At 43.1% G+C, this 12,035-nt stretch overlaps 1 protein-coding gene across 3 annotated transcripts; it reads left to right on the top strand.

Moving 5' to 3' along the window:
- The first annotated feature begins 301 nt into the window (after positions 1-301).
- Positions 302-11,935, top strand: LOC131110227 (centrosome and spindle pole associated protein 1-like). Of its 3 annotated transcripts, none has more exons than XM_058063108.1 (27): positions 302-393; positions 902-1,020; positions 2,097-2,169; positions 2,283-2,386; positions 2,819-2,982; positions 3,472-3,572; positions 3,660-3,756; positions 4,141-4,198; positions 4,306-4,583; positions 4,700-4,818; positions 4,895-5,030; positions 5,260-5,371; positions 6,807-6,954; positions 7,060-7,185; positions 7,458-7,570; positions 7,775-7,924; positions 8,003-8,140; positions 8,271-8,375; positions 8,609-8,675; positions 9,264-9,390; positions 9,957-10,093; positions 10,185-10,313; positions 10,418-10,461; positions 10,570-10,630; positions 11,041-11,150; positions 11,257-11,392; positions 11,482-11,935. In XM_058063108.1, the coding sequence occupies exons 2-27, from the start codon at positions 913-915 to the stop codon at positions 11,658-11,660; spliced, it is 3,120 nt and encodes a 1,039-aa protein (XP_057919091.1). In that variant the 5' UTR covers positions 302-393; positions 902-912; the 3' UTR covers positions 11,661-11,935. The 3 variants fall into 3 exon arrangements, with proteins under 3 accessions (XP_057919091.1, XP_057919090.1, XP_057919093.1); XM_058063107.1 differs by having other exon boundaries at positions 7,060-7,233; XM_058063110.1 differs by lacking the exons at positions 302-393; positions 902-1,020 and adding an exon at positions 1,697-1,858 and having other exon boundaries at positions 7,060-7,233.
- The last annotated feature ends 100 nt before the right edge of the window (positions 11,936-12,035 follow it).

The raw sequence follows: 12,035 nt of genomic DNA, 5'->3' as shown, positions 1-12,035 counted from the left end.
TTAGTGTGGAAACCTTGGCTTCACCCAAGAGCTTCACCTGTCTCCCAGCAACTGCTGCATTTGAAGCTACAGAAAATGTAAAACTACAGAATGTGTAGCATTTTTCCTTTCAAAATAAAACATTGGCCTAGAAAAGCGCACCGTATTGTGTTTGTGTTGAACGTTCATATACATGATTAACTAATGTACTAACATTTATACAAAATTCAACAATGGGTGCCAGCCACGAGGTGTCGTCCATATTGTCTGAGTCAGTTTGTGACTTTACACGGGCTTTTATTTTGACATTTTGCACCGGAACTGTAACATTGACCTCGGTAACGAAATATAACTAGCAATTGCGAACTAGGCGCCACTAAAACAGTTGCCAGGAAGCAATCGTTCTCCTATGAGGTAATGCTATATCAAGCAACATCATATATTTTAGAGTGTGGGATGTTAATATCTTGACACTTCATTGTATGTCATGGCTTATTTAGCTTCCCGCGTTTTGTTGTAATATTAGTTTCGACACTTTTCTTGAAGCAAAAACAAGCTAGCTTACCTAAGCTATGATGGATTGTATTAATTAGCTAAACGTGCGCTAAGCTATGCTTTGCTATTTACAGCGTATCGTTACTAGCACAATGATATATATTGGTGAAATGTTATTTACAAAGCACTTTAACGCCATTCGGAGTGCATTATTTGACACTTGGGGGTGCATTGTGGTTGCCTGACAACGAAAATTAAAGAGACAGTAACACTTTTTGTTGTTGTGTTCCAGGTTTTATTAATTGGTTCATTCGTAACAGAGCAAACTATTATGTTAAACCTTGCATTTGTTGGACTGCAATCACGGGATACACTTTCTGCATTGGGTTCTCATTCAAGAATGTATATGATATTTTTGCTTTTCCAGGTGGGAAGTAAATGACGGAGATGGAAGATGAACTGGAGGACTTCATCAGGGAGCATAAGGCAAAAGTGGCCCAAGATAGAGCCAGTTTAGAGCAAGATCCTCCCTACATGGAAATGAAGGTGTGTTGGAGTGATTTGTAGTGACAGCATTGTTTATAGCCCTGTTTAAGAATGAAGTTGTAGATTTCTGAGGAAAACTGTCATAATATTACATGTCATAGGAGTAAAATACATGGAAAATAGAGCATAGCTCTTCAGGAAGGAAGCTTTTATTTATGATGTGGCAACACAACATAACCCTTCCTTATCCCCCCTCCACATACTCAAGGTTAAAGGTCACATAAGACCCTCTTTTTCCATAGCTGTCTCAGGCAACTCCTGTTACGATGGAGTATTAAAATAATCAGATATTTTGAGAATAAAGTCGTACATTTATGAGGATTGAGTTGACTAAAAACGTGTAACTTTATGTCACAGGCAACAGAAATACATTGTAAATAAAATATGTGGCTTTTGTTGGCCCTCTTAGCCAAAAAGGTTTCCCACCCTGTACTAGTCATTGACCCTGTAATGACGTTTATGATCCAGCGGGTGTCAGCATTGAGTAACACGGTATGATTACAGTTTGGGTCAGGCTTCACAAGGCCTCCTTTACCAGGCACTAGTTGTTTTTGTCCATTGATGATTTAATGACCGTATCAAGTCTTTGTGAGTTGTGCGTTTTGTTTTCCTTGACGAGATGATGTCATCGTCAGTATTTGTCCGGTTCTTTGATGTCTTTGACAACAAGTACTTGGTTCACCATTTTGCTGATTATCCCCTGCTTCTTGAAGTCGCATGATACACACGATAGAGACGTGATCCCAAAGGCTGAGGTGTGGGCAGGGGGGCAGCTCTGTATACTCCACTCCAGCTGGTGTAGCCTACACTTGGTCCAAAGTGTTTGTATCCGGTGTCGGTATGTTTACATGGAAGTAAGGTATAAGGAGGCAAGGTTTCTTTGTAATATTTGACACTATTATAGAGCAACCGATTCACAGAGCTAATGTTAGCGTTAGAATGAGACCAGAGACATAAAGAAAATTTGACCTCTTCAAAAGGATAGGTAGTAATATTTCCTTTTGTCAGGTTGCAGTGGCACTGCAGTCATCTATACTGAGAACATTAAATACATTCAAATTATTTTCCTCTGACAGGCAAAACCTCACAGAAGCTATGGGTCCACTCTGAAGGAGAACATTCCTCCCAAGTTGACTGCCCAAAAGAAAGGTTCATGACCACATTAAATCCACTACCTATGGGTTTACTGTGAACTATTCACGTTGTTTCTAGTATTTTGTGGTGCCAGATGTCTTTAAATACTGACTGGTGCGTTTTATCAGAGGAGATCACCTTTGTGGGTCTGCCCCTCGGTGTGGAATACGAGAAGAAGAAGAAGCGACTTCAGCATGAGCTTCGTATGGACTACAGACGCTACATGGCACAGGTGATGAAAAAGCCTGGTGTTGTCTAAAGTTCGTCCTGCGTGTCATTGTTAATTTGCCTTTGGTCTATCAAGATATGTATAGAAACGGTTTTTACAAAACATACACAATACAATCCTAAATCCAGGGTTATATCTTATTTAATATGCATTGGCAAATATGCACATAAGCACTAAATAATGTCAAAATGTACCTTGATGCATTCTCACATAGTATCAGCATTAAAGACCAAATATTAGGTGACTACATAAAAGTCATGGAACCCTCCTATGACATCTTTCTCTTGCCCGGTTAATATCACACACCAGATGTCATGCAGGGCTCAGTGGAAGTGGAGTTCTCTATGGAACTGGTTGTTAATCTACAGTATTACCCCATATGAGAAGTCATGAAAAGGTAACTGCTAATTATTCCTTCCATGTCCGTTTCCTTAGCAAAACCTGCTTGAAAAGAAGGCAAGTGATCTTAAACAGCGATCTCCTTCACGGAGGGATGCGGCCACTTTGACAGAAGCCAGAAGGGACTCTCACAGCGCACCTGCCCCCCCTGAGGGGAAGACCCCCTTCTCCCCTGAAGAGCCGTCCTCAGAACCTGCCAGGTACCAGAACAGACGTGATGAGCCAGTTGGTCAACAGTCAGTGGAGTCGTGTATATCAAGGACAAGCTAACAGAAGCCAGGAGTAGCAGACGTCTACGCAGACCTTCTAGGATTTAGCCATGTTGGGATTGTGCAAATTCAACTGATCCCCACAAGTTATGTGCAGTCTCACAACTTTGTTAAATGCCCACAATGTGCACATTTTCGTTGTCCCTGCGTAGCCCCTAAAGGAACAGCGTGTAACAATACAGTGGTACCTTTCTACGCACCCGTTTTTTCCATAATCTGACACTTTCAGTTCTTATACAATGCTACAGTCGTCATTTTGCCCTGTACTGTATCTGCAGTCTGTAGTATTTATTGAGTGCAACTCCTGAATAACCCGCCATGGGGACAAATATATACATTTTTTTTTTCATTCTACTCTTTACAACCACTGTTGGATACACACAAAAGTTTTGTTGCTCACCATTTTTTGGTCTTTTCCAGGGAGCAGAAAGAGATGTTTCCAGGTTTTGCCAGACACGGCAGGAGATCAAGAGCCCTGAACAAATCTGATGACTCTGAATGTGTGACTGGCCTTTTAATCGGTGATATAACTTTTTTTTAATCATGCGCCAAAATGAACCATGGCGTCTTATGATCTGCAGTATGTTATGAATGAATGAATTTTGCAGGAGCAATTGAAAGCGGCGAAGCCTTGCAGAAGAGGAAGGAGCGCTACAGGCAGGAGCTACAGGAACAGATAGCTGAGCAGCACCGAAACAAGATGAGGCAAGCCTTCATGAATCTTGGTTATACTATACGTATGTTTTCATGGTTTTATGACCTGTTCTGCAGCCTTGTAACATACAGCTGTTCAAACTGCAGTCACTGTAATACACTATGTACAGTATGCACCAGTAACAACACCTGAGATGAACTCGTAGGGCATGTGCTTATCTAAGGTGTGGTTCTGCCCAAGAAAGCTGCTCCGAAAGGCATATCACACACAGTCAAGCGGGGGGGGGGGTCTCCCTCCCACATTCCATGCTAGGTTATCTGGCAACTCTAAATTATCCATATGCATGAATGTGAGTGTGAATGATTGTCTCTAATAGATTTTTTTCCATGACTGTATATATAACAGAAAACATGTATGATGTGTTTTTGCTTCAGGGAGAAACATTTTGAGCTGGAAGTTGCTCTAACAAGGGCAAGTGATCCAGAGAAACAGGTGAGCATATGTTTTAACGTCACGAATGCTCTGTATCATTCACTTTGTTTGCTAGCTCAAATCAACGATTGTGTGGTGCTGTCTGTCCATCTGTTTGCACAAACTAGCGCCATCAAATCAGGCCGTTGGGACCGAGCAAGGGAAAGGAGGAACATAACCTCCCGGGGCCTTCAGCGTTGGGAGAAAGCGAGCCTTCATCCAGAGTTTTACCTCATAATGGCAAAACTGGTGCTGAAGGCAGGCGGACACCTCCGCCTCATCCGCCCCGTTTGGCCTTTCAGTCCCCAGTGATGGAGTGCAGCTCCACCATGGACCTGATGGGAGGTGGACTGTGTCCCAATAATCACGCGGCTCCCCTCCTCCCCAGAGCCATGGACACTCCCAGGTATACACTGGTTGCTGAAATATGATCTGACATCAAGCCTTTGGTAAAAAAAAAGTTGGCTACATTATTAACACAGCTTAGTAATCACCCCCCAAAAATCTTTTTATACTCTTCAGATTTCCCATGATCCCTCCACACCCTCCTCTACCCGTCGCAGACCCCTACAGAGGCCACTACATGGCGCCCCATCACTACTACAGCAACAGAAACATGCTTGACCCAAACATTGCCTACTGTAAGCACCCATCTCTTCCATTCTTTCCAGCCTCAGTCAAACTTATTTAACTATTTCCTTTTCCATCCTTGCCTAGATGGCCAGTTGCCTTACCCTGCTGTGGCTCTTCCCATGTCTTACTATGCCATACCACCAGGAGGCGCTGTGCCCAGTCAGTTTGGTGACACCAGCCCCCACAGTGGAAGAAGCAGTTTTCCTGAGCCCCCACCGCAGTAACTATACTTTTCTTTTGTTTCATTAAATGTAGCTAAAATGAGAAGCAAAGGAATATCTTATTACTTATTAACTTTTTAAAAAATGTCAAGTGTATAATTCCAGATAAGGGATAATAACAGTAAGAATTGAAATGTCTAAGACTGCATAGTTTAAATAATAGTGCAATAAAACACAAACTAGTACAAGCAGAAAAGGTTTTAGCAATGCTGTTGTGTTCCCCGACAGGACCAACACTGAACCTGTTACTCCGGCCCCCCATAGTGGGCTTTTCCCGCCAGAGAGGCCCAAATCAAGCAAAGGAGTGAATTTAAACTACGGAGATGCCCTGAAAAAACAGGCAAGATGGCGTCCACATTGACTCATTCATTTATTCTTATTCATATTATTTATTCTTATGCAGCTTTTCCTATTCCGGCTTCAGAGAGGGACGGGGGGCATTAGGGCAGAATACACCATGGACAGATCACAGACAGGCAAACATACACATTCACACCTATGAGTCATTTAGAGTAATTAACCAACCCTAAATGAATATGGACCATGAGAATATTCCAAGACCAAGATAACTCGGCGTGATTAAACCGGAATCACCCTGATCATTCCACTAAGGCTCTTTTTCAAACACAGCGGCCTCGTTGTTGAATGAATGAATTGACTATCATCAGGCTGAATGTCGTCAAAGTTTCGTTTCATTTGGGCAAAACCTTTTTCCATCCTGATTTGATTCGGATGGGACAGACGTCTGTTGTAGTGATAACACAGGAAGGATTGTAGATGGATACTTCATTCATCTCCAAGAGAAATCCACACCAAATGATTCTGGCAATGACGACATTGTGATCCATTCAACACATTTAAAAGTTTGTCACATGTTGGCAGGACAATGTCGGTGATGGGAGCAGCCATCTTTTCAACAAGGTAAAATAGAGAGATCAAATCTGCTGCTCCCCAAATAGTGGAAACCTCACCCGATCCCTGGATCCCCAGTTATCCGGTCATTTAGGGTATAGAATATCCCATGCTGCACCAATCTGCTTGCTATCCCTCTACCTCGCCTTCATCTTGGCAGTCGTTTTTGTCATTGTTTGTGTTGTAGGACCCTGTTCAGACCTTAGACCACAGGCAGGATTCTATGGGATATTTATTTATATATAATGCTTTTTCCTGCAAGGTTGTTAAACACCAGTACAGTGGTCCTCAATTATCTTTTGTCATGCCCAATAGTCTCCCTAGCTTCTCCCGCCAAATATCTTATTTATTAAATAAGATATTTTAGAAGTTTTCCTACAAACGTATCCTCTGTTTGGTTCGCCTTTTGTCATTGGATGGTGATGTTGTTGTGGCCCGCATCCAAAGCCTTTGAGCACCACTGCCCTATACAACGGGAGCTTTGCTGGTGAAAGATGCACTATGATAGGAGTACTGCTTTTTTTTTTTTTTTTAAGACATACTGCAAAAAAGCTTGTCAAATCCTCAATATGACAAGAGTCCTCAACTGTTTTAAAACCTACTAAAAAACAATAGCCAAAGATCCTCTTGCTGTTTATTGACCTGTCCCGGGCTGGTCTGATGTAACTGATGGGGACGCATTTGGCCTATGGGCCAGTTGAGTAGACAATAAACAGACAATGGAGATAGACTATAATGTTAGTATTTGTAGCATGGAAACCATTTTGATACATCACAAGGAGGAAACTAGCTACGAACCAGTGTGTTAAGAAGCGACAGCAGAGATAATTGTGTGACAGAAGTTATGTTATGTTATGTTATAGATTCAGGAGCAGCAGGAAAGGAAGCGTATAGAGAGGGAGGAGCGCGAGCGTTTCGAGGCCCAGCTGGAGGTCGACATGAAGAACCATCAGCCTTGGGGTCGAGGTGGAGGCGGAGCCCCACTCAGAGACCATACGGGAAATCTCATCGGTGTGTCCTGCAATTACCCTCCTCCTAAGTTTTTGTATTAATACACTTCCATGATGGTCACATGCTCTGTTTTTGTTTTTTTGCAAATATGGTACCACCGGCCAGCTGACCTTAAACAGATGCACAAGCTGAATGAGGAGGCATACAGCAACCCAGAGGGGCAGAGGAGAGCCGTGGTTGTGATGACACCCCGCCCAGCTGAGCACCCTGACCCCAAAGACAGGGTCTCTGGTACTGTAGCAGAGTGCAGTAACCCTGACACTAATGACCGGCTCCCTGGTACTGTAACACTCTTTTTCATGTTCTTTAAACAGCCTCACAAACAAACTGATAGGAACTCTTTTATGTGACAGAAATTAAGATTATTGGTGTTTTGGACATTGTGTACTTTTAATGCATACAGAAAATATTGCTGATGGTCTTTTAAGTTGTTAGTACTGATCATAACGTTTTACAGCATGCTACTGCTCTGTGCAGATAAATAGTTTTTTTTTTTTTAATAGGCTTCACCCATGTCCAAACGCCCCAGTTTGCTCGGGGCACCGTTTTTCCCAACCTGACCACACCGCAGCAGGTCCATGAGCAAGACCAGTACAAGGCTGACCTCAAGCTGCAGGTACCTCGGACAGCCAAATAAGAGTTTATTGACCCGCCTTTGGTGCCAAATAAGACTAATGCAAAAAAGTGTTGTCCTTAGCCAATAGAGACTGCTTACACAGAAATTCTCATGGCAGCTTTTAGAATCCTCCTCCATTAAAATGTGCTTCTTTTCTCCAAGCTCCAGTTATTTGACCTCCTAAAAGCTGGTACGTGTTTGCAGATTGAGGAGAAGCAGCGGAAACGGGCAGAGGACAGGGAACGGATCAGGCTGGAGGAAGAAAAGCTAGAGAGGAAGGTGTTGGAGCAGAATGCTTCCATCCAGAGGGAGTACAAAGAAGAACAAGAGAAGAAAAGACAGAAGGAGATGGAGGTGAGGAACTCACAAAAGCACAACACAAATAAATTAAGGTAATTTGTGTGTGTGTGTGTGTGGCGGGGGTAATCTCAGCAAAAGGCCAAAGTAGAGGAACTACTACAGTTGGCAGAAAAAAGAAAGAAAGAAGCAGAAAGAAAGAAGGTGGAGGAAAAGGCGAAAGCGGCACAGAAGAGGCAATATGACCAAGAGATGCAGGCCCGCATGAAATCGGTGCGTACACTCAGGATGCCGTACGATAGCATGTGATTAGATCACTAAAGCTGTGAGCCTTTGAAAAGATTGCAATCTTAACGCATGTCAACACATGGTTTTTCTCCATGTCATGTTGTCTTTCATGTAGGTTAACAAGGAACCGTCCCCTCCAGTTCCCACCCCACAGAGGAACCAAGAGTATAGCCCCAGGCCTCCCACTCTTGAGAGCCGTCATTCTACTGCTCGCCTTTCTGTGAGTCGCGCTAACTTTATACTCGCACTAAAACACACTCATTCACCACAGCTTGTAAAAGCCTGCAGCCATGATTCTTGCCAGCCTACATTCTGCACAAGGAAGGAATACTTGTTAGGGAGTTGCTTGCCTTGTCTTTTTTAAATATATAAAAAAGAAAAGCCTCTTTGTTTTTCCTCCCTCCTGATGGAAATGTGTCCTTACCCTGCCACTTTTCTTTTTATCCTATTTAGGAACAATCTTCGTCCTGCCCCCTGTCCCCGCCTGTCCCTGCTTGCAGGAATCGACTCCGAGCTGAAGGTGTGTGTACTAGGACTGAAGGACTAGGACTAAAGAGCGTCATAGTCGAATCTCATTATTAGCTTTGTCCATAGTTGAATGTCTTTTTCTCTTGTTTTTTTTTTTCAAGACCAGAGCTAACGACGATGCAGACAAACAGATCTCATTTGCAACTTTTTTCACCACAAATAAAAAGGCCAATCAGAATCAGCTTTATTGGCCGTATGTGGTACAACATGGTAGATGTGCAACGTTTATTAATTTAGTGGCAAAATAAAACCGGTCCCTGGCTGCAAGTGGGCATAATCAGACATCAGCAAAGTGCACACATAACAGGAATAACATGGCCTGGAAAACAATAACTTGCCAAACCTCATTCAAATCCACAGCCTTATCTGTTTTAAACGATGCGCCTCTTTGGTTGATGTCGTGTGATATGTAAGAAGCTGCTGGCACAAGTTGTGCGTCCACAGTCTGGATGATTTTTTAGAAGCCAATATGAGCCAACAAGTCCGTAGATGTTGAGTCTGAATGGTACAACACTGGAACCCAACAGTGCTGCATGAGGGGGGAAATGCGCTGTGATGTATTTACTATGTATGTTTTCAGGTGAGCAACGAGACGTGTACAGTGAACTGTCAGCATTGCGTCGGCAGCTTCGTAGTGAGCAAAAACGACTTGAGGTTCATCTGCAGCAGGAGGGTTGGGATGGAATAGGCTCCTCTCTGGCTGGAAGGTACAGACATGGACAAACTTTTTCTTGAAAGAAGCGGCCTTTGCCCTGATGTCAATTTTTGTACATGGAGTTTTGAAAGTGAAAATTTGGCAGAAAGTAGCTTCCTTGCTCCCGCATCCTATACCTAGCAATTGAAGCGATCGGCATACTGTCATTGATAGCCGTCATTGAATCATTGGAGTGGAAAGACAAGAAAAATGTTGTAGGTTTATAATATTTTCCTGGAAAAAATGTGAAAAAACCTGATGTAGAGGGGGAGAAACCCACGCTGCCATAATCATGTCAGTCCTAATCATGGGAGAATACGGCCCTGAATGCATACAGCTGCTACTGTATGGATGTTGTGAACGACTGATTCTATTTTTTCTTCCAGTGTCGGCTTTTCCCTGTCATGGGTCACTATAGCGAGTCAATTACATGAATGGTTTTGGCTTAGTTTTTATGCCGGAATCAAAGAATCAAAGCCATGTTCTCTTATTTCTAGGCCTAAAGGCTTTTTTTCCATCAACATCTTCTTATCCACGATTTGAGTTTCCTAAAAAAAAATCTAATTTCTGATTACACAGACAAGCACGTCAGCACGTGGATGTGTTTGACATGGCCAGGCTGAGGCGCCAGGCTCCGGTTAGAAGGCCCAACTCCAGGAACCTGGAACCCAGTAATTTGCTGCGAATTCACGATTCGCTTCAGCTGGATTATGCTGGTGAGGACCAGCAACTGTTCAACTGTTAACTGCAAACCACCGGAAGCTTTAAAATAACTGCCATGTGACCGTGTTTGTATGTGTGACTCAGATGGTGACTCCAGGCTCAACTCCACTGAGGCCCAGAGGATGCGGAGACTGGATGGAGCTGGTAGGAGGAGGCGGAACTACATGGATGCACATCAGCAACACGGCAACCAGAGGTCAACACACCAGGATGGTTAGAAAACATTCACATTTCAGGAATATACCTGACAATTGCCATCTGTAGATGCATCAGTGTGACCAATGAGGTTGGAAGATATAACATAACTTATGTTGCAGATTTTCTTGACATGATATCCCCTCTGCATCAAAATGACTATCTGGTGAGCTATAATCAGAAATAAGGGTTACTTTGTCATCGCCAACGTTCCCAATATCAACGTACTGGGAACTCAAGAGTGGAGTATGAAAGGAGTTGTCTGTGTTTGAAGGGAAGTGTGACGGGGCAACATGCAAGAGGACCTCTGTTGGAGTCAGAGAGTGCTTTTTTGGGTAAGAGTGCTGATGGGACTGATGATGTAAGAAGCACACGGAGGGCTGAGACACTTCAGGTTTTTTTCCCAGCAGGTGATGTCATGGATGTGCTCCTTGCCTCAAATTGAAAGACGTGTTGGTCATTAAAGTCACGTGCTTTAGTGACCGGCTGGAAGGAAAACTGCAGTCTCAGCCCTCCATGCCATGAGTTTGATTGCGTCTCATTGATAAAAACATCTTGAGTTAATATATGTATATTATTAGAATACATAAAACATGTAATACAGTATAAGATCGTATTAATGTAATAAAATTATGTCATTTAGCAATGATGTAACTTCACTATTGTTCTGTAGTAGTATAGATTGCACAGTGGTCCTCGTCATTCAGGGATTAATCCTTCTTTTGGACGTACTGTATGTGTTCAGCCCCTTTAGGAGAGGCTTTTCCAGTGCCAAGCTCCCCAGACGTCGAAAGGACGCACCAACTCTCAGCCCGGGAAAGGAGGAGGCAGATCAGACAGTGCCCGCACCCCCAGGTGTGTAGCTTTACACAATGCTTACATCATTTGGCTAAAGTAGGGAATTACTCACAACTAACCGGTTTACGCATTCCTTCTGTGTCATATCCTCTGACCGGGTCAGGAGCGAGCGTCAAGTCATGACTACCCAGCCCACATAAGTAGGAGAAATCCGAGAGAAGCGGAGTCCAGCAGTGAAGAAAAGAGCCAGGACAGGACATACAACTTGATGGGCCCCAGTCGCCGTGGCAACACAGCCGGTACAGCTTGTACAAATTCCTTTGTCCTGTTTAACACGTACAGTTTCCTGTGATTACAATTTTCTCCCTCTCTCCACCCCTTTCTTCAGGAACTGTGGATTTGTCCGATGACGAGTCATTACCGCCTCACCTCACTCACCACCGTCAAAGTTCAGTGGAATCATTCTCAACAGATCCCTGGATGCGGCCAGGAACATCGGAAACTCTCAAATGTTTAGAGGGCCCGTTGAGGAGGGAGCGATTAACAACGCACGAGACAATCCGTTAAAACATTACAGGGCTTTTCTAACTTCACACTTCATTTTTAATCCAGAATACCACGCCTCTGTCTGAGATATTAAATTATAGTTGATTTTCCTCTGTAATACATGACGGACGAATGTGTCAGTGGGAGCCATGTGCCTACTTTATTTGCCATTGGAGAGAATTTCAGTGTAAATTTTTCGTGAATTTATTGTTTTATACGGGCAGCTTTATATTTAATAATTTATTTCAGAATGCAATGACCAGATATATTTTTAATAAATGATCTTTGTTTTAGGATTACTGTGTGCTTTTTTCTTTGTCTTCCAATAAATGGTGCCGTCACAAGGATGACATTTGGACATAAGCAGTATGATCTAATTTCTTTTAAACACATGGC

The sequence above is a fragment of the Doryrhamphus excisus genome, chromosome 23 (genome assembly GCF_030265055.1).
Source record: "Doryrhamphus excisus isolate RoL2022-K1 chromosome 23, RoL_Dexc_1.0, whole genome shotgun sequence".
NCBI classification, from domain to species: Eukaryota; Metazoa; Chordata; class Actinopteri; order Syngnathiformes; family Syngnathidae; genus Doryrhamphus; species Doryrhamphus excisus.
Note: the sequence above shows the minus strand (reverse complement) of the source record. Positions and strands in the feature narration are given on the sequence as shown.

Excerpts from the sequence above, each read along its gene's own strand:
- LOC131110227 (XM_058063107.1), top strand. The coding sequence starts at position 913 with ATGACGGAGATGGAAGATGAACTGGAGGACTTCATCAGGGAGCATAAG. Across the intron at positions 7,925-8,002 it reads AAAGACAGAAGGAGATGGAG|CAAAAGGCCAAAGTAGAGGA; the intron begins GTGAGGAACTCA and ends GGGTAATCTCAG. Across the intron at positions 8,376-8,608 it reads ATTCTACTGCTCGCCTTTCT|GAACAATCTTCGTCCTGCCC; the intron begins GTGAGTCGCGCT and ends TATCCTATTTAG.